We start from the raw sequence: 23,011 nt of genomic DNA on the forward strand, positions 1-23,011 counted from the left end.
AAAATTGCTCAAAGGAAAAGTTTCCCTTTTCCCTAACACTGGCAATTACAACTTAAGACTTTTATCAGAAATTAACTGCTGGGCTATCTTCCACAAAATTATACATCATCCTCAGTGCACCTGCCTCTTCATTTAGTTAGTACTATTATTACTTTCAAGGAGTATCAGCATCTTATTACGTTAATGTTTGCAACATAAGGAACTGGCATAGCTACAATGAAAGACAGCCCCTCAACTGTAATTGATCGTTCATCTGCTCATATTATTATTATTATTAATAGGGGTTAGTTTTTCCAGACCTCTGAGTCTCAAGTAGACTCTTCTTGGGCTGATATCTGCTCATAACAAAAACTGGTACACCAGCAGTAACTCTTACCATTTTAAAAGCCTAAATCTTCCAAGCATATAGAGCATATGAAGTGTAGAAGAATCATACATTTTACTAACCTAGAGGTGAATTGAAGTGTAACATCATTCTTTTGCTGCTCCTCGGTGGCACCACCAGGTAAAGGTTGCCTCATGTTTTCTTGTTGTGCTGGATGAGGAGGTTCAAGCTGAGGTAGTTGAACACCCATCCTCTGGATTATTGCAATAATCTGGAAGCCAATTAATTCTTGCATTACTCAATAAAACCTATTGCAGGCAGTCCCCAGCTTACGTCAGGTTTGGCTTACGACGTTCCAAGGTTACAATGCTTTTCAGTTATATTCATCAGAAATTATTTCCAGGTTTACAACACGTTCCAAGGTTACACCGCTTACGACGCCAATCTGGCAGAAGAAATATGACTCCAAAAACCCAAATTAATCAATATTTGAAGGTTTTTTGATGAAAAATATAGTAAAAATGTAGTTTACATAGTACTTAATACTAACCCCTAATAATAATAATAATAGTACTTAATACACCCAAAGCATTGAAAGTAAGGTTCTTGGGATTTTTTACAATTTTCTGGCTTATGACGATTTTCAGCTTGTAATGCGTCTCAAGAATGGAACCCCTGTCGTAAGCTGGGGACTGCCTGAATTAGCAAGACACATTACTCAATAAAACCCATTATTAGTTTGAATGTCGTAACTTAATACTGTACTTCCTGATTGGTAAATTTTTAGTTCAAGAGGAAAGCTCAATATGTAGATGCTTTCAGCAAACAAAGTAACAGCAGCAACAAATGCAAGTGCCTAAATCAATCGGTCTTCATTTTACCAAGGCCTTGGAGCACTATTTCAATTTCTATCATTAAGTCATTAGAGGTGAGCACTGAGCAGCACTCAGATCATCAGTATTCCTTAAACATCAAATCCTTTGATTACCAAAGGGTTTTCTTGCCATAAGTAACCCATCCCTGACATAACTTTAGATAAAGACATTACTTTAATCTAATTCCAAATATCACTCACTCAATCTACACAAATTAACCTTTGTTCAACAATCCACTTCTCCAAATGTTATTCCTGATCTATTAATTTATTCAGAATTTCATTTCAACTTCTCTACATGAAAGTACAGAATCTGCAAAAGTAGGTATTATTATTAATAGGGGTTAATTTTTCCAGACCTCTGAGTCTCAAGTAGACTCTTCTCAGGCTGGTTGCAAAAGTAGGTAAGATGATAATGATGATGTGCTTTCTTGTATCCCTTAACTTCCTTGAAATTATCGTCTTTAGGACTGTCATAAATTTCAATGGAAGTTTTTCATCTGACTGTGCTAGCTTAAAAGGGAAAGCAGGGTAAAAACTATTGAAAAGCCCTGCGGAAAGTTGTTAGTTATTCGCCTGATATTGCCATGTCACAGAATTCATTGTTTCTAGAAACTGAAGATAATACACGCATGATGGTATTTGTGCGCATTACCTATGATATAACTATTAAAAATTATTATCACAAAAACATTACGCCAATAAATGTGACAATGATGATCTAAAGAACTGACATTATCTACCCTGTTAGTCTAGTAGTGACTTGCAACTTAACAAATTTACATTTATCTATGATCATGACCCAAATTTTCAGTAATATAAGTAACAATAATAAAAGTATCCTAAAAACATACATTTAAGATAAATTAGCAAATAATCAATTTTTCAAATGTAACATAAAGGTAATGTTGTATAGTACTCAGTTCACCAGTTTTAACTGCACATAGTTGTCATAGGTCAGGGACTATCCATATAGTATATAAAAAATAAATATATGTTTCAGTTTAAAAAATACTGTATACAAATTAACATTTGTTTTCTTCAAAAAATATTTACTCAGTTACTTACATGAGGATTATTAAGGATAATGTGATGTAACATCATGGTGATAAATCTCAGAGTCTGGTTGGCAATCCTTCGCCTCATATGCTGCATGACCCACCGCATTGCTAGATAGTGTATTGCAGCATAAAATACAATTCCACAAGCCAGTTTTAACCAGTTGTCTGGTCTGTTGAAATAAAATGATGTCCATTTAATTTTTCATTGCTACATTAATAGTGAAAAAAAAATTATCTGCATTTTGAAATCCTGTCAACTTCTGATGTTTTCTACAAATGTATTCTATAAATATCACCCAATTACCATACTGCCTATGCAGCATTAACCTGGTGTGATACATTAAAACTTTATTGTATTCCTACAGAGCTCTGACACCACTATAGTGTGTAGACTTGCAAGCGTCACATAAGAATTTGGGGAAGCATTAAGAAGTACATTTAAGACTTTCAACATGCAAACCTGGTTATGCTCTAATACACGAAAAGAAAACAAAAAATGGTGCAAACTGTAGATTGATTATTTTGAACATTGTGACCCCCATCTGAGAGAAATTTATACCGCATAAGAGTACAAAATGACAAGAGTACAATGCATCAAATAAAAACCCAAACAGATTGCTAAGCCCTGAGTTGATAGAGAAGGAAGAAGTCACATAAAAGAGAGAGTGACAGCATAAAATCCTTAAACAAAAAAGATAAGAGAAATTATTATAACAAAAAAAAGTTTCAGAAATCATGGAAAAAAGTGAAGTGGTAAAGTTTGAAAGAATGAAGAAGGGCAGCAGACAAATGAGTAATACAACATGACAGTGAAGAACAGTGAGAATGAAGAGAAACAGCAATTTCCCTTATTATAAAAATTTTTTGCACTAAAATAATTACAAAATTCATCTGGCTGTATTTGGGACAAAATCTTTATTGCACAGTACGTATAATGTATGTACCTTTTTTTTCAGCAAATTTTTGGGGGGAGGGCAAAGTGCAAAATTTTCTGTACTATCTCCTAACTTCTAACCATTGTTTTACATATATACAGTGGGGCATCGCTTATTCACGGATCAGTATTCACGGATCCAGTTAATCACGGGTTTTTTCTTGGACCGTTTCTCATGTTACATCACTGGTATGAATCGCTGCATCACGGGTTTGTTGTGTTGCGTATGCGATGTTTTTCGGTAGGCTAACCCTTGGCCGTGGTCCGATAACTACCAACATTCATTTAAAGACTCATATAATGATATTAACTGACAATAAAGGTAATAAAACCATTCTCACCTAATATATTATTGTCCTATCTTCGAAATAAATAGCCTATTCAAGGTTTATGTACGACGTTCATTGGTAGGCTAAGCGTAGTTGCAGTGCGATAACCACCAACGTACACAAACATTCACATTATGATATTAACTGACAATAAAGGTAATAAAACCATTCTTACCATATATATTATAGTCATATCTTCATAATAAATACCCTATTCAAAGAATAATTCCACATCATTGCAGTCAACTTATCGTCGGAGTGGTGGCCAGCCACAAATGTAAGCATATACCTTTACGTACGAAAATGGTTTATGTATACGGTTGCGTTCAAAGCGACATTTTTTGTTTGATAAACTTTTAGAAATTTTAATAGTAGTGGTATGTAATTACAGTAGTATTAACATTAAGGCTAAAATTAATTCGAATTTCATTATTATTTTGGCAGTATTCGTATATTTCTCTGAACAATGAAGTCATAACAAACGCTATTTGTCATAGATTATCGTAAGTATTGCTGTTTGTTATTGGCGACGAAGCGTAAACGAAATACATAAAAGCATTTTTACCTTATATATTATCGTCATATTCTTCATAATAAAAAAGGCTATTCGTGGAGTAATTCCATATCAGTGAAACAATTTGATCTATGCGAGGCCAGCCAGCTGACAAAATGTACATACGTATATGAAAAATCAAATTATGGTAGCGTTCACAGCAAGATTATCTTTCGAAATTTTTATAGTACTATTCATGCTACGTAGTAATAATGTTTGGAATATACGTAACATTAATTTTCAATACAAATATCATCGTTATTTTGGTAGTGAATAATAGTTTAGAATTATCATACATACACTGCATTGTTATGGGTTTGCGCAGTGATAAAACAACCAAAATAACGTTCTCCTTTAAGTCGTCATATCTTCATAATAAAAAGGCTATTCGTGGAGTAATTCCATATCAGTGAAATCAATTTATCTATGCGAAGCCAGCCAGCTGACAAAATGTAAGTACGTATATGAAAATCAAAATATGTAGCGTTCACAGCAAGATTATCTTTCGAAATATTTATAGTACTATTCATGCTACGTAGTAATAATGTTTGGAATATATGTAACATTAACCCTCTTACGCCGATTGGACGTATTAAACGTCGAGTCAAAATGTCTCCCGTATGCCGATTGGACGTATCATACGTCGGCTCAAAAAAGTTTTTTTAAAAATTCGCGGAAAAATACTTATAGGCCTACCAGCCGAAAACTTTTGTATCACGACGCCTTGGAAGATGCTGGGAGTTCACGGATCAAGGCGTTGTTTTGTTACAATCGCTACGCAGGCGCGCAAGCGCGAATTTCTTTCTTATCGCACTAAAAGTATCAGTGACACATCTCGGAATTATTTCGTCACTTTGACATAATTATTGCACCATTTTAAATTATCCTTTATTACATGAAGTATTATATATGAAAATGTTCGCATTTCAGGCACAATACAACTAAAAATACTCATGATTGTAGCTTTTATCAATTTTGAAATATTCTCATATAAATAACGATAAGTGCAAAAATTTCAACCTTCGGTCAACTTTGACTCTACAGAAATGGTCGAGAAACGCAATTGTAAGCTAATAAAATTCTTATATTATAGTAATATTCATCATTTGCCTTTATTTTGCAACAAATTGGACGTCTCTAGCACAATATTTTCGATTTATGGTGAATTTATGAAAAAACTTTTTCCTTACGTTCGTGCGATAACTCGATAAATTTTTTCGTGCGATTGTCCTAATGTTTGCACCCTTTTATATTGCCGTTACATAAAGTTTTATATATGGAAATGTGCGCAATTTCATGCACAATACAACAAAAAACAACCCATGGTTGTAGCTTTTATCAGTTTTGAAATATTTTCATATAAATAACGTTAAGTGCAAAAATTTCAACTTCGGTCAGCTTTGACTCTACCGAAATGGTCGAAAAACGCAATTGTAAGCTAAAACTCTTATATTCTAGTAATATTCAATCATTTACCTTCATTTTGCAACGACTTGGAAGTCTCTAGCACAATATTTCGATTTATGGTGAATTTATGAAAAAAAAAAAATTACGTTCGCGCGGTAACTCTTCCGAAAAAATCAGAATTTTTTTGTGCAATTGTCGAAATGTTTGCACCATTTAAAATTAGCTGTTACATAAAGTTTTATATATGAAAATGTGCGCAATTTCATGTAGAATACAACTAAAAAATGATGAAGTTGTAGTTTTTCTCTCTTTTTTTGAAATATTTGCATATAAATCACGATATATAGAAAAAAAACCACGTTCGTCAAATTTGACTCTACCGAAATAGTTGAAAAACGCAATGTAAGCTAAAACTCTTACGGCCTAGAAATATTCCGTCATTTTTCTTCATTTTGAAACAAATTTGAAGTCTCTAAAACAATATTGTGATTTATGGTGAATTTTTGAAAAATATATTTACCTTCACTCCGCGCGCCGTTCGATTCGCGGCCGCAAAGTCTCCGAAATACGTACATGGCATTATCCTAATATTTACTCCTTTTTCATATTAGCCTTTTTATAGAGTTTCATATATCAAATGTGCGCAAAGTTCATGAAGAATACAATACAAAATAATTGAATTGGTTGTAGCTTTTTCCATCTTCGAAATATGTGCATATAAAAAAAATATATATATTAAAATTTCGACATTCGGTCAAATTTAACTCGTCCGAAATGGTCGAAATCTGCAATTATAATCTAAAACTCTACAGTATCGTAATATTCAATCATTTGTCTTAATTTTGAAACAAATTGGAAGTCTCTAGAACATTATTTAGAATTACGGTGAATTTTTGAAAAAAAATATTTTTTTGCGTCCGCGCGTTACGAATTCGTACATCACTTTTGTGATAATATTTTTCCGGTGTTGCTTTTATTGTTTTACAATGTATTATATATCAAATGATCGCAATTTAGTGTACAATACAACGCAAAACAAAGTCAACTGGTTAGCTTTGACCGTTTTCTGCACAGCGTGATTTGAATACAATTATGTATGAATTTTTTTTTTTCGCTACCATATATCGCATTATTTACATATGATAAATGAGTTTTTATTTTCATTTCTGATGGTTGCATTCTAAACTTCAGGCAATGACAAAAAAAGGAGCCAAAAATGAACTCTTAATCTTCAAAAAGTACGCGCGCTGTAATTTTTTTGAAAAAATTATTTTTTCCGGTTCCGCGCTCACTCCAAACCAGGCCTGGCATACGGGAGACGTTTTGATTTTTAGGGCTCCGGCGTAAGAGGGTTAATTTTCAATACAAAATATCATCGTTATTTTGGTAGTGAATAATAGTTTAGAATTATCATACATACACTGCATTGTTATGGGTTTATGGCAGTGATAAAACAACCAAAAAACGTATGTACAGTAGTACATATACTACATTTATTTTTAAGGCTAATTTTGTACAATCTTTAAAAAAACTGTCCTTGAATTTGTTTTATAACTTTAAAACTGTCTTGAATTTAGTTTTAGGTGATAGTTGAAAACATATTTGGTGTTTGAACTAAAGTAGGCAGTTATACATTGGAATAGTCTTCTTGGGTGGGTTAACTATTGAAGTAGGCAGTTTTAAGCAATTTTTGAGGGGGTATCAGGATCACACTGGGTATTTACTTATCACGGGGGGTTTGGGGCTGGGCCCTATCCCCCGTGGATAACGAGGCCCCACTATATATATATAGTTTTTTGGGGCCTTTTTTATGCCATCATACAGGATTCAATCATTCAGCTTTAAAATAGATCAAGCCCGAGCAGTCTACCATGAAAAGCACTATACGTCTTTGAACAAGAAAAGGCACAAAGAGTTTTCATGAGTATCACACAGGCACAAGTCACTTTTTTTAAAGAAAATGGAAAGGTCATGCTACTTTGCAAGAATTAGTAATTATCTGGGGGTGTTCTGAAACAAAAATAAACTTTATTGCAAATACTTTTTTTTTAGCAAACTTTTTTAGGGAGAAAGTACAAAATTTTCTAATACATATTGCCTAACTTCTACTCTTTACTTCACATATATAGTTTTTTGGGACCTTTTTTAGGCCATTGTATAGAGCAATAATTCAGCTGCAAAATAACCAAAATTGAGAAGTATACCATAAAAAGGTTAAGATTTACACACCTTAGAAATGTTATTGTTATAATACAATTAAGTTTTGTTCATACTTACCTGGCAGATATATATATAGCTGTATTTCTCCGAAGTCCGACAGAATTCAAAACTCGCGGCACACGCAGGGGCGGGCCAGGCCAGAATGGTGGTAGTACCCATTCCCGCCGCTGGGAGGCAGATCTCAGGAACCATTCCCATTTTCTATTCATATTTTATCAGTGCCACTGTCTCCTGAGGGGAGGTGGGTGGGCACTTAATTATATATATCTGCCAGGTAAGTATGAACAAACTTAATTGTATTATAACAATAACATTTTGTTCATGAAACTTACTTGGCAGATATATATATAGCTGAATCCCACCTTCGGATGGTGGGAAGAGACAGAATAGGATTTGTAGGAAACTTAAAGTAAGTAGATGATATACACCTTGGTTCCTCACCTGTTAGCAAAGTAGACTCTGTGATTACTGTCACTTCAGCCTGCTTGTGCTTAATCAGAGTTGCAGCCAGGTGGAGACCTGTAGTGCTGGTGCGCTCTGGATGCTCTGTCAACGGGGACGTGACCTCAATGTGACAAGAGCATAGAGCCATACAAATGAGGGCAACGAAGCAAACTGACCACCACCTGACCAACTATCCAAGACCCCCATGAACACTAGGCTAAGAGATGGGAGGTCTTCACCAAAACCTCACACAACCAAAAACCAAAAACAACAAAACTAAAACCTAAACTTAACTAAGGGATAGGGAGAGAGCTACCTTCAGCCCCCAAGACTGTGTCTGCAGAAACGTATGGCCCAAAGAGAAACAACAGTCCTCGTATATCGTTCTCACATCTCTCAAGTAGTGTGAGGCGAATACTGAATTGCTCCTCCAAAAGGTGGCGTCAAGGATGTCCTTGATCGACATGTTCCTTTGGAAGCAAGCGATTTTTTTTTAGTTTTGCGACAGCTCTGACCTCGTGAGCTTTCACTCGCAAGAGGCTCAAATCGATCTGTGTGGAAGACGAATGAGCCTCTTTAATGACGTCCCTCAGAAAGAACGCCAATGCGTTCTTGATAATGGTATATCGGGTCGTTTAACCGAACACCAGAAGATTATCTGAGGGACCTCGTACTTCTTTAGTCTTGTGGACATAAAACTTTAGAGCCCTGACAGGGCACAGGACTCTCTCAGGTTCTTGGCCCACAAGGCTTGTCATACCCTTGATTTCAAAGCTCCTTGGCCAAGGGTTCGACGGTTTTCATTCTTTGCTAAGAAAGTGGGACTCAAAGAGCAGACAGCATTGTCCCCTTTGAAGCCCATCTCTTACAAATGGCCTGAATTTCGCTAACTCTCTTCGCCGTCGCCAGAGCAGTTAGGAAAAGAGCCTTCTTCGTCAAGTTCCTAAGAGACGCTTCATGTAGAGGTTCGAAAGGACTCGACATTAACAGTCTAAGGACTAAATCCAAGTTCCAAGAAGGAGGCCTCGCCTGAGGTATCTTGGATGTCTCAAATGATCTCAGGAGATCGTGAAGATCCCTGTTATCAGACAGGTCTAGTCCTCTGTAGCGCGAAGACTGCCGACAGCATACTCTTATATCCCTTGATGGTCGGACAGCCAGCTTCTGTACATTCCTTAAAAATAGCAGGAAATCGGCTATCTGGCTCACAGAGGTAGTGGAAGAGGAAATTCCCTCCTTTCTACACCATGCCCTGAAGGAAGCCCACTTCGACTGGTAAACAGCTCTCGAGGACGTTCTCCTAGCATTGGCGATCGCCTTTGCAGCGCTTTAGCTTTAAAAAAACCTCTCGCTCTGGCCAGCTTTTCGATAGTCTGAACGCAGTCAGACCCAGAGCGGAGAGGTTTCGGTGATATCTTGCGAAGTGGGGCTGTCTGAGTAGATCTTTCCTCCAGGGCAACGTCCTCGGAAAGTCATGATGAATGACATTACCTCTGTGGAACCAGTTCCTTGCGCGGGCCACATCGGGGCGCGATCAGGGCGGTCAACCTCGTCCCCTCCGATCCGCGAACTTCCTTACTACTTCCCCCATGATCTTGAATGGCGGGAAGGCATACAAGTCTAGGTTCGTCCAGTCCCAGAGCAGAGCGTCTATCGCGGACTGCTCCCGGATCAGCACAGGGGAGCAATAAAGAGGCAACCTCTTGTTCTCGACGTCGCAAAATAGGTCGACTAACGGACACCCCCACAGTCTCCAGAGCTCTCGACAGACGTCCTGGTGCAACGTCCATTCCGTCGGCAGGATTCTGATCTTATCGGCTGAGAAGGTCTGCTCTGACGTTCTGGACTCCTGCAATAAATCTCGTCAGGATCCTTATCCGTCTTCGCATCTGCCCACAGCAGAATCTCCCTCGCTAAATAAAAAAGAGGACGGGAGTGTGTACCTCCTGCTTCTTTAGGTACGCAAGGGCTGTGGTGTTGTCCGAGTTGACTTGGACTACTTCTCTGCAACCTTTTGTTGGAAGAACTGTAGCGCCAGAAAAACCGCCGCTAGTTCCTTTCACATTGATGTGCCAGGACACCGGTCTCACCGGCATTAAAGCCCCCTCCAGGTGCCTGACACTTCCCTCCCCTGCCCAGTGTTGCTCCCCATCCCGACACCGAGGCGTCGGAAAACAACACTAGGTCTGGGCTCAGAAGCTTTAGGGGACGGCAGCCCCTCTCGAAACTTCCGAGGATCTAGCCACCATCTTAGATGGTTCTTCACCGATTTGGTGATGAAAAGGGTCGCATTCAGATCCTCTCTGAGGGAACTCTCCATTCGTCTGCTAAGAAAAACTGGAGAGGTCTGAGGTGTAGTCTTCCCAGGGAAACAAACTTTTCCAGCGAGGAAATGGTTCCCAGCAGACTCATCCATTCCCTCGCCGAGCAAGCTTCCTTCCCCAGGAAGGTGCCGAAACTCTCTCTAAAAGCCTTGCAGCTGTCGTTCCTGGGACGGAAACGCTCGAAAAGCCACTGAATCCATCTGAATCCCCACCAGATACACGATGGACTGTGTTGGGGGTCAGATGCGACTTTTCGAGGTTGACCAGAAGTCCCAGGGACTTCGCCCAAGTCCAAAGTGAAGTGAAGGTCCTTCAGACACCTTTCTTCTGACGATGCTCTGATCAGCCAATCGTCGAGATACAGGGACACTCTTAATCCTGCAGAATGTAACCATCTCGCTACGTTTTTCATGAGCAATGGTAAATACCATCGGAGCCGTGCTTAAACCGAAACAAAGGGCTCGGAATTGCCAAACTTTGTCCCTTAGCATAAACCTCAGAAAACTTTCTGAAAGAGGGTGGATAGGCACGTGAAAGTATGCGTCCTGTAGGTCCAAGGACACCATCCAGTCGCCCGGTCTTAAGGCTCCTAGAACCGACTGAGGTGTTTCCATCTTGAATTTTTTCTTTTCTACGAAAAGATTCAGGCTGCTTACGTCCAAGACTGGACGCCACCCCGACGACTGCTTTGGTACCAGGAAAAGTCTGTTGTAGTATCCTGGTGACCCCAGGTCTAAGACCTGCTCCACCGCTCTTTTCATGATCATTTGATCTAAAAAGATCTAAAGAACCTGATGTTTCTCCCCTTGATACGACGGGGAAAGATCTCTGGGAGGATTCGTAGAAAGAGGAGGAGGGTCCACAAAGGGGATCTTGTACCCCTGTTCCACTATCTTGAGGGACCACGCATCTGTATCTCTCTCTCTCCACGCACCCGCAAAGAACTTTAGCCTGGCTCCGACAGGCATCTGAAGGACTTTCTTCTCACTTAGAGGGATTTAGGTTTGAAGGAACCTCTTCCTCTTGCAAGTCCTCTCCCTCGAGGAGCAGCTCTCGAGGGAGGCGCGCTACGAAAGGGTTTAACCTTCCTAGGCGGTCGTCCAGACGAGACGGGTGGTAGGGACTGCGGGACGTCTTGAAGACTGGGCCAAGAGATCCTGGGTAGCCTTCTCTTGTAGGCTCACTGCCAGGTCCCTTACCATAGCCTGGGGGAAGAGATGGCTCGAAAGAGGTGCAAAGAGAAGCTCTGCTTTCTGCGATGCAGAAACAGACCTCGCTGTAAAATTGCAGAAAAGCGCTCTCTTCTTGAGGAAGGCAGTGCCGAAATGAGACACTAACTCTTCCGAACCATCCCTGACGGCCTTGTCCATGCATGACAACACATTGGACAGCTCCCCCAGACTCAAAGAATCAGGACTCCTAGATTGAAGATCCAGGGACTCCTAGGCACCAGTCTAGGAAATTAAAGACTTCCAGAGTCTTTTAACAGCCCTTTCATGTGATGGTCGATCTCCGTTGTGCCATGAAATCTTAGCGGACGATAAAAGGGATCTCTTTTCTGGGCGTCTACCAGACTAGCAAAGTCCCCTTGGGAAGAAGACGGGATCTTAACTCCTACTTCAGCTTTGGTCTCATACCAAATGCCGCCTTTCCCACTGAGTCTTGAAGGAGGAAGGGCGAAAGTCGACTTGCCCTGATCCTTCCGACGTTCCATCCAATCCTGCAATTTCTTGAACGCTCTCTTAGTGGACAAGGAAGTCTTCATCTCCACCACTTCCGAAACCTTGCCCGACTTCGAAGACGAAAACTGAGAGGGAGGAGACTTAGGAGCTGCAGGTTGGAACTTCTCACCAAACAAAAAACGTAAAAGACGAACCAGCACCTTGTAGTCGGAAACCGACGAAACTGACGGCTGTTCTTCCTCCACTGAGTCCGCCGGACTACTAAGCTCTCCTTCCTCCGAAGAGGCAAAGGAGATTGAACCTCTGGAGCGGGCGTGCGCGCCCAACGGGTCTAGCCTTCAACAAAGGCTTTCGAGGAAGACTAAAATCAGCCTCTTCAAAGCGACCGTACCTTCTGTCGATCTTTAGAGCTCGAACACGGAAGAGCGTCCTGACTGCGCTGCGCGTCAAGAGAGGTTACTCTTAGTCTCTCTCGAGGAGCGTCCTTACGTTTCACGCTCAAGCGTCCAGCTTTCCGTTTCAAAGCGTCCTTTCTGAGTGCTCTCGAAAGCCTTCTCCACAGGCAAAGCGTCAAGCAAACATCCCGACGATAGTCTTCCAAAGCGTCCTGCCGAGCGTCTTCAAAAGCGTCCTCCAAGGCGTCCTGTCGAGCGTCCTCAAAGGCTCCTGACGTGCGGGCGGAGACAGAGCGAACGAGGAGACGGAGAAGGAGACTGCCTCGTCCTCTTGACAGGCAGTCTAGCGTCCTTCCTACGTTTAGGCTCAACTGCTGCTGGGCGAGTCTTCCGAGCCATTAAGGCCGACAATTGGTCTGAAGCGACGCAAGAATACTCTTCGTAGGTGAAGAACCGAGAGGAGGTGAAGGGCTGCGCCTGCGAGAAGACGACGGGGCGCGGGGGGACGCCTCCTTCCTTCTCAAAGGTACAGCAACCTGCCTCTCCGAGGCGAGAGAGCGCTTCTCAGCGTCGTCCTCGGACGACGCCTACCTCTCTTCTGAGGAGGAAACGCGTCATACGACGCAGGCGAAGACCGCAACGAGAGCGGAGAGAGGGGACGTAAAGCGTCCTCCCTAGGAAAAGTCCTTTTCAACGGACGCGAGTCACTCCGAGCGCTCCACCCTTGCGCGAGGGCGCCTCGGAGGACGAAAAACAGTCCTTAAGGATGCGAGCCTGAGCACGCTCCTTGGCAGCCTGGGAAGAAGCAAACAGGTCCTGCCGAAGGGACGCCAGATCGGTGGGGAGCCCCCGTAACCCTCTTGCGGCTTTCGACATGCCCACTCCCCGAGTTCTGGGAGTCCGACAGAGGTCTAGACCTAGAGGCATTATGGGGCCGATCTGACGCCCCCTCCACAACACTAGGGGCACGATCACACACTTTACTCGAGCCGTTTCAAGGGCCAACACTTTGGACTCTAGAGTGCGTAATGACTCTAGAATCAGAGAAAGGGCATTACCTTCTCCAGACACAGAACTAGGGCCCTCAGGAACAACACAGATTAGCGTGAAGCAAATTCTACTGTGTTTAGAATAGGAGAAATGTTACTTCCCTTACCTTTCGTATAACCGCTCTTGGAGGAAGCCCTCCTGATCCTATCGCGCTCCAACTTACGGCGATAGGATTCATACACCTTCCATTCATCCTCAGTCAAACTTTTGCATTCAATGCAACGATCAACCAGCAAACAAACATGCCCCCTACACCCCATATAACTGTGTGGGGGTCTACCGATGATTTCGGTAGCCTCACCTTGCAATCACTTCTCACACACACTCTGAAGCTCACTGAACTTGATCCAGACATCACGTTCATAGAAAAGTCAATCCAAAATCCAAAAACAGTCCACTATCGCGTATGCCAATCCAACAATCCAGAGTCAAAACCAAAAGTCAATCCAGATACTTATAACGAGTCAAAATCCAAAAATCCTGGGCGGAGGTCTGTAAACAGGTGTTTACCGACCGGCGACAGAAAAAATATGAATTATGAAATGGTAATGGTTCCTGATATCCGCCTCCCAGCGGCGCGGAAATGGGTACTACCACCTGGCCGCCCACTGCGTGTGCCGCGAGTTTTGAAATTCTGTCGGACTTCGGAGAATACAGCTATATATATATCTGCCAAGTAAGTTTCATGAACAAAAAACCAATATATATAAATTTTAACACCTATTGCTCAAGTCACTGCCACTTCCTACAAACATCACTGTTTATTATGGTTACAAGCTAAAGGGTTCCTAATAAAGCAAGATAACATGACCAACAAAAAACAGCCAAGGAATTTTGCTAAAAATACTTGCATAAACAAAAAACCCTTTTGATAAGTCTAGGTACTTACCCAATTTGGAAACAAATCCGAAAAACATATGAAGTAACTTCATCCATAAGTGTTTCCTCTTCTAAAACTGGAACTTCCCAAGGTCCACTAAAATTTAATTGCCCAGTGTTTTCATCAGCAAATAAGTAATACCCATTATCTGTAAATTAAACAATTGAATAGGTGATAGATTTATTAGTAAAACATTACTTGCTCCCTAAAATACAACACATTGTAGATAATCAACATTTTCCTCAATAACTATAAAACTATTTTGCATAGAAGACATTACAAAAGCTTTAAACTCTCAATACCTTGTATTAACAGAGAAATGAGTAATTAGATTGCTACGAAGTGAGAGCCTTACAAAAGGAAAGTGGCTACCTGCTCCCACTAACATTCTTAGTTTCTGTGAAGTATCATATGGCAATACGTAGTGATATATGTAAAATTAGTTTGGAAAAACTACAATACATCACTATTTGTGTGAATTATTTTATAAGAGGCACACTAGATAACCAATATAGCAGAGGAACTTCACTATACTCAATCCCTTAAAAGAAGATGAAAAGCAACAGATGGCTGAACGAAGCAACCATCCCAAAAAAGGAAGATTTTCTTTACACAAAGGAGGGAATTCACGACTACAGTCACAACCTTTCAGGACACTCGTACCCATGAAATATTAGATTTTAAAATGAAAACAAATACACTGCAGTTAATACAAATTTAGGTCAAGTGGAAATCAGATATGGAAATACAGAAAGAGACATATTAAATGACATGTAACACATTTCTGTCCAATATACCCCAAATGACAGATTTTTTTTCAAATCCTTCTCAGTATCTCTCTATGCATATTCTTGGATTACTGTAATGCTGAATCCATGGTATAATTTCTTATTAAAACTTTCTTCAAAATAAAAACCACTACTGCACAAAAATTATCAAGTAGCTTTACCAGTCACTTACTCAATCAAATACTCTACATCTATCATACAAGATAATTATTAATCCAGCATGTTATTTTCTGCAAAAGGGATGAATTATTTACCATAACTGCAGTACCTAAAACTAACGTAAGATACTAGCATTATGTTAATTTTCCAATATACAGGGTAAAAGAAATTAATCACATCATTAAATTACCTCTGGGGCCTAACCCAAGTGTATCATCCAATAAAAGTATAGTTGTTGCCATGCATTGTCTAGCTAGAGAAGAAGAGCTCTGAATAAATATGAGACAATAAGACACTAATTCTTTTACTAAAATACTATGAAACATAAAAATGAATTCTTACTGTTGCACTCTTTAAAATGCTACATAAAATTTAAAATGTAAATAATTTTCATCCTTCAGATAAAATCAGTTTCACAACTGTTCTCTTCCATGGTCTATAATTAAAACTCCCTTAAGAATAGGTAATTGCTAACTTGTTAGTTTACCATCCTCGGTAAGAGGCTACCAGTGCCTTCATTTTTTTTATAATTGTAAACAATATGTGATTTAGTCAATTTCTGCACATCAGATTAAATATTTCTTCTGACTACACCTTATGCAGATATTAAATGGGAGAACTCTGCAAACTATTACAGTAACAAGATCAGTGAATCACATTCCCAGTCTAACAAGGGTCTACCAAAGATTTGTTTGGCAATGACGTAAAAACTAGAGTGAGTAAACTTACAGAAGTCGGATAGCAAGGTGTTCCAGTGTGCCTGGTAAGGTACACTATAAATCAACTCTCTACAAGGAAGCAGATGACAATTAAGTCTTACCTAAAGCTAGGATGATTAACACCATATTCATCAACGTCAATATTTTGCCTGTTTCTAGTAAGGTACATGTCTTTCTTCCCTCAATCCCTATGTATTGAATATTTGCTATTTCAATATAATATGGCAAATTTTTTTAATCAATTTCCATTTTTCATAGCTTACAAACCTGAGGTCTTAACAATAGGATTATCTAGTGCCAGCTGGAAACTGGTTAAAAACAATCAATCATTGTAAAGCAAGGAATCTGTGGCATCTGGCAACCCATACATATACAAGATGGAAGCTGGTCACCGACCAAGGGGACCTTGTGACACATCAGTCTTTCTTCCAACCCACTACACAAGAGGGGTGGCTAGAGGAGAGCAGTATAATGTTAAGACCTCAGGTTTGTAAGCTATGAAAAATGCAGATTGATTTGCCATTTGTTCATACACAGAACAATTCTTAAGTCTTAACAATAGGATACTTATTGTGGTTGTGTGGGTTTGTTTTAATAAGGCAATGAATGGGTTTGCAAGTGGGTTTGTATATAAAAGAAAAAATTTTATTTAGTTAATATTGATTTTAATTATTGATTTATTTTGAAAGCAAATTATTTTTATTGATTTGTTAGTTCTTGTTAAGTATATTTGTTTTAATTTTTTTTTTGTTACATGTGTGAAACTTCTCCCCGTTCATTTGTACGCATGGTTCTTGCCCTTCTATGGATTAAAGTATGAAAAAATTGTACCTTTGGTGAAGACAGATGAACCTTGTCAATTACATTAGCTTGTGAGCCTTTAAAGTGACTGAAATTTGAAGCACTGCCTAGTATGCAAGCACAGAAAAAGGAATTGTATCAATATGTAATAATAAAGACAGTATAACTTGGAGATTATGTATTTTCCATTTTGAGAAGGCTTATGTTAATAATTGTGGTAATGTACTGAAGTCCTTGGTGTTAAAGGGCAAGATACTGGGTTTAGTGTGCAGATTTTTCCATTTGTGAAGCTCTTTAAAAATAAATCAATAATTAAATCAATATTAACTAAATAAATTTTTTCTTTTATATACAAACCCACTTGCAAACCTATTGCCTTACTAAAACAAACCTACACTATCACATTATACTTAGAGGGAGATAGAAGTACCCTGAACCGGCTGGGGTTCAGCCCACCTGACCATCCTTTTTAGAAGAACGAGTTCTAAAGGAGAGGGTCATAGCCTGTGAGAGAATAGGTAGATGAATACCCAAAAACTCAGTCTGCTGGATTCAGTACAATGTGGCATGTCCATATTCATTGCACTAATGGAAGATATGGAAAATGTGTTCTAGGACCTGTGGGCAATATCCTTCAGATGAAAGGTAGTGAACGTGGTTTGACATTCTTGGAAACTTCCTTCCTGACTTAGCCCGTACTGACAAAAAGTCTTTCACGCCTAGGTCAATGGTGACGAGTCCTTTTCAGATAGCAGTGCAGTGCCCTGACAGGACAAAGCCATAGTTCCTGAGGGTCACTGTCCACAGCCATTCAATGAGGGAACTGCTGTGCCTGAGGCAAACTTGTCATATGCACCAAGGGATTCTGAGTTTTGGCTACAAATTTTGGGACAAATTCAAAGGCTACAGACCCCTAACCCCTGATGTGTTTCACATCACGGCTCAGACCATGGAGTTCTCCAACTCTTTTCGAGGACACCAAGTCCAACAGGAAAACTATTTTCAGAGCCAAGACTCCTGTCTGATGACCGATGTAAGGGCTCAGATGGAGCTTGAGTGGACTTCCAAGGACAAGGGAAAGATCCCAAGTCGGAGGTTTAAGCTCTTTTGGTGGACAGGATTGCTTGGAACTCCTAAACAACAAAGAGGTCTCCCAGGATGAAGACATTCTATGTGGAGAGAAACCCCTTCGATGACACCAATTACAATAGACTGCCCACCTGCCGTGATAGACTGCTGACGAAGACTTCCTGAAATAGCTGGACATGTGGCCCCCCTGCATTGCTAGAAAATCCTCTTGCTCGAAGGAGATACTTGATAGCCTCCAGCCGTGAAGAGACAGGGACTCTACTTATTGATAGAACCTCTCTACATGAGGTTGGCAAAGGTGGTGGTGCCACATGGGAATTTCCCACAGTACTTCTGAAAGTAGATACAGAAGATCTGGGAAACACTCTCCTTGAGGCCACAGGGGAGCGACTTGGGTCATCCAGAGATTTTGAGCTCATTGCCCTGTTCAAGACTTGACGGATCAGGCAAAATGGAGAGTAGGCGTAAACTTCAAGATTGTCCCAAGGATGTTGAAGGGCGCCCTCTGCTAGAGCCAGAGGATCCGGGACTACCAACATGCAGACCTCCTACTTCCTGTTGAAGTGAGTTGTGAAGATCTGACATGGGCCTTCCCAAAAGAAGAAATAGCCTGTTCCCAATGTCCTGATGCAGAGACCATTCCGTGCCAAGGATTTTATTCTGTTGGCTTAGTTTGTCGGCCACTACATTCCTCTTGCCTGGAATGTATCTAGCTAAGAGCTCCTAGGAGTTGACAATTACCCACCGAAGTATCTCTACTGTCAACGAGTGGAGCTGGCAAGATACTAGCCCTCCTTGTTTGTTGACATAGGCTACCACTGTCGTGTTGTCCAGTCCAACATCTGAGCAACTGAATGTCCCTCTACCTTCTCCCGGAACTCGTTGAGTCCCAGAAATGCTGCTTTTAGCTCAAGATGTTGATGCAAAGCTTCCTGTCCTCAGCACTCCAAACACCCAAAGCCAGAAGGTCCTCAAGATGAGCACCCCAACCATCAAACGGATGCATCCGAAAACAGGAGATAATCTGGATGGGGAGAAAGTAGAGGGACTCCTATCTAAGATTCTGACTGTCCAACCACCAATGCAGGTCTCTTATCACCTGATCTGAAAGGGGTACTTGCTGTCGAGGGGAATCGCCCATTGGGGACCTGAACTCCTTCAACCTCCACATAAGGGAACATAGGTGGAGTCAACTGTGAGGGTCCAGCTTTTCTAGGGATGTCAAGATACCTAGCAGAACCTGCTACTGGTGAGCTGGTCGTTTGGTTTGTGACAGGAAGGATCGTGCCACCGTCCTGAAATTCTGTAACCTCTGTTCCAACGCAAAAACCCTCAACACTACCGTATCTATGGACATACCCAGATACCTACAGACTCCTGTGGCTGGGAACCAGACTGGACCTCTCCAGGTTTACTACATTACACAGGCTCTTGCAAAACTGGAGTAGGTGATCCCTGTCTTGAAGTAGCTTCTCTCTGGAACTTGCCAAGACCAGCCAGTCATCGAGGTATCTCAGTAGACAAATCCCTTGAGCACGAACCCAATTTGAGACTACAGCAAAGGCTGAAGTGAAGGAACTTCCTGGAAGAAGGGTGAATTTGGATCTGGAAGTACACATCCTTCAAGTCTATTGACAGCATAAAGTCATTCTCCCTTACTGCTGCCAGAAATGTCCAGAGCATCTCCATCCTGAACCTCGTCTTCCTGATGAATATAGGTTCAGTGTGGAAAGATTTACCACTAGCCTCCAATCGCCTGTGGCTTTTGGAACCAGGAAGATGCGACTGTAAAACCCTGGTGAAGGTTGATGTACTTCTTCCACTGCGACCTTGTCCAGCATCTTCAAAAATTTGCCTAGAAGAGCTAGAAACTTCAGAGAACTTCGAGCTTAAGTCAGGTGAGGAGGGGTTTGTCCGAGAGAGGGTAGGAAAGTCGAAAGGTGGGAGGTATCCCACCCAAAGGACATCTACTAACCACTTCTTCACTCCATGAAATTGCCATTTGGCTCAATGGACTGCCAGGCATCCCTCAACCAGAGGCACCGGGAAGGGAGAGGCACTCTCTCTATCGACGACCCCCTCTGTCCCTGCCTCTGGTGGCCCTACCCAACTTGTAGGGGCAAGACCGAAAGGGGCATTGTTGTCTTGACCCTGAAACTGTAGAAGGCTGAGATGTCCTCACAGAAGATGTATGCTTGGTTTACTTCCGGGGGGGAGACCATCTAGCATTCCGTTGAGGAGGAGGATGACGAGAATGAACCTCCGACTTTGATACAGCCTGCTGGACTAGTTTATCATTAGTATCAACAAGTCTACTGTCGATCACATCCTCTAACTGTGTTCTTTGGAGGAGAAACTGCAACTCTAGGAGGTCCCCATTACAAAGAGCTGACAATGACTCCTATTGTGAAGACCGAAGATTTGCTCCACATATGATCAAACATAAGTGAGCCATCAAAGAGCACATAAATTAATAAAATTAAAGTTACAACCAAAGACCACAAACTTTCAATGCCGTCTTTTAAGGAAAATTACCACTAAAAGAAACATTAAAGGATGACAGACTAATACATTAAAAGCAACGTTAAGCATTAACTCTCCCAACGTGGAGTGAAGAAAGATGAGGTCAAGAAGGAACATGAAAAAAAAGGTTGCCAAATACAGAACAAAAAAAGGAAACGATGGAATTTCCTCAAAAGCACCAAACAGCAGCAGAGGAAGTGTGATTGCTATGAAAATTATGCAATAAGACTAATTTTATGCTTGTTAACCTTAAAAATGGGTTCTAATAATGACCTCTACTGACTAAAACTCTCTTTGGCTTAACTTTGCAAATCTGGGGAGACAACCAAGTTGATCTAGGGCCACACTATAGTGACCATCACTAATACAACCACAGAAACTGTTTGAACTTTGAACAACCTCTTTCCCTGACTGCAACACCTTAATGTAACTATAAAACGAGAAGGTTGTACTATTTCGATTATCAAACACAAAAATAAAATACCCTTACCATATGGATAATCGATCTGCTGTGGAATGGCAACTGCTGTTATTTCCTCGCCAGCTTCTGAGTCCCCAAGCAAAGGATGTTTTCTTTCATTAAAATTTACAACTGGTGTCCTTGATAGCGCAGTGGCTAGGTAAGGACGCCACTGAACTCTAGGAAATGATACTTCATTAGCCCCTCCTTCTGAAATTGAAAATAAAATATTGAACATATTAGCATGGGAATGAGGAATAGCGATAAATACTAGGCCTATTTGTTCATTGCTAAGCCAATTACTTCATTATGAAATATCTTAAAATCAATGTTCCATTAAATGTCAGCTTCTATATTCTAAACTAAAAGAAAATCTCCCCTTTTAGTACAGAATTACAACAAAGTCCCCCATTTTACTCAAAGTCAGCCAATATCTATTCTAGATATATGTCAGGTAATTGGCAGATTTTACAAAATATAAAAATAATTTCAGTTTTAAAACTGTAATACCATACAAATATGGCAGCTAAACTGACCTTCATCTGGCATACCAGACGAAAAAACTCTAAAAGCAGTGTTTACTCTATGGCGCATTCCTCCACTCTGTTGAATGTACAACTGTTTCTGATGAACACCAACATATAAAGCTGGTTGCTTATGGTCATCTGCTCCCTACAAAAAAACAAAAAAACAAAACTTGCAGAAAGAGATTATTCTTCTACAATAGCTATTCTCCTAATAACTACCGTAAGACTATGTATTTCTAATACATCACTAAAATCAGCATTTCCCATGACTGGGTTAGACATCAAAATAAATTCTTTCCATGCTCCTCTCTCTTAAGCACAATTAACTTCACTTCTCATCTGGTTTACAGCCTTAACAATTACCTTTTCTCAGTTTCCTGCCATTTCCACATTCATCCCTTCTCTAATTGATCATTCACCTCTACTCATAAGGTCCCAACCAATCTCAACCCTAGAGACTTCAATCAATTTACCAGCTTACCAGCTTCCAAACACATCTCTAACAAATCACCTTATCATATAACAAAATGTTCCAAGTTCACTCAAGTCCTGAACATCGGTCCTTTGTAATAACACCTCATTATTTATACTGAAGTACACACCTAAAACAAGCTTTCAAAATTTTTGCTACTGATCACTACATAGTGCAATACTGTTTTACCTTCCCAAGGAACTGCCTGCACCTTAACATAATCCTTCCACCTCTACGTCACTAGCTCTTTTTATATAGGCCTGGAACGAAAACCTCCAACTACAGTCAAATTTTGCAATGCTAAGCCTTTTCCGTGACACTATATATATATAGCAATATATAGCAGCTACTGCTTTCACCTTTCCACCATACCCACATCAGTTCATAGGTGCTTTCCAGAATGCATCTTCACTGTATTCTAATTATCATGAATTCAGTTTTGCTTAACTCTGTTTACAATTCTCTCCATTCCATTTTCAATCTTTTAAATGTTTTTACACTTCTTTCTTTGATCCTGCTAATAATACCAAGACATTTGTATAAGGTGTAAATTCTGGTTTGTATAAGGTGTAACTTCTGGTATCTGCCTTTCTCTGTTCCTTTACAGCTTCCTCAATTACTAAAACAATAAAAGATTGCTGATCCTTGATGGACACCAATGTTCATTTCAATCATATTCTTTTGATAAACATGTCACGTCAGCACTCCTCATCTTACACTCAATGAGTTTCCTGGACAGTCGGGCACAAAGTAAGCATGTGGTGTGGGTTTTCTCCTCGCAAGACCATTCATGATGGTGTGACAGAGGACATTCACATGAAGCAATGCTATTTTATGTTTAATATGTTTATAAGAACAAAAATCTTCCTGTTGTGGTTCCCAAACCAAGTTGTTAATTCAACCATTTTTCCAACCTTGCTCCTACCCCCTTCTCCATTACAGTACCTTCATGCATAACCCAGCAGTTTTACTTCGCAATAGTTTCCCTCCTGTAG

The 23,011-nt window shown here is 40.3% G+C and overlaps 1 protein-coding gene across 1 annotated transcript in view; it reads right to left on the reverse strand.

Annotated features, from left to right (window-relative positions):
• The window catches only part of LOC135223752 (eukaryotic translation initiation factor 2-alpha kinase 3-like), an 85,712-nt gene that overhangs the window by 18,774 nt on the left and 43,927 nt on the right, over positions 1-23,011 (reverse strand). Inside the window, exons 7-11 of the mRNA XM_064262508.1 lie at positions 21,554-21,689; positions 21,048-21,227; positions 14,488-14,626; positions 2,268-2,430; positions 448-596 (exon numbers count right to left, since the gene is read on the reverse strand). Coding sequence (XP_064118578.1) covers positions 448-596; positions 2,268-2,430; positions 14,488-14,626; positions 21,048-21,227; positions 21,554-21,689 — 767 coding nt within the window. The remainder of the gene's footprint in view (positions 1-447; positions 597-2,267; positions 2,431-14,487; positions 14,627-21,047; positions 21,228-21,553; positions 21,690-23,011) is intronic.

This window comes from Macrobrachium nipponense, chromosome 10 (genome assembly GCF_015104395.2).
Source record: "Macrobrachium nipponense isolate FS-2020 chromosome 10, ASM1510439v2, whole genome shotgun sequence".
NCBI classification, from domain to species: domain Eukaryota; kingdom Metazoa; phylum Arthropoda; class Malacostraca; order Decapoda; family Palaemonidae; genus Macrobrachium; species Macrobrachium nipponense.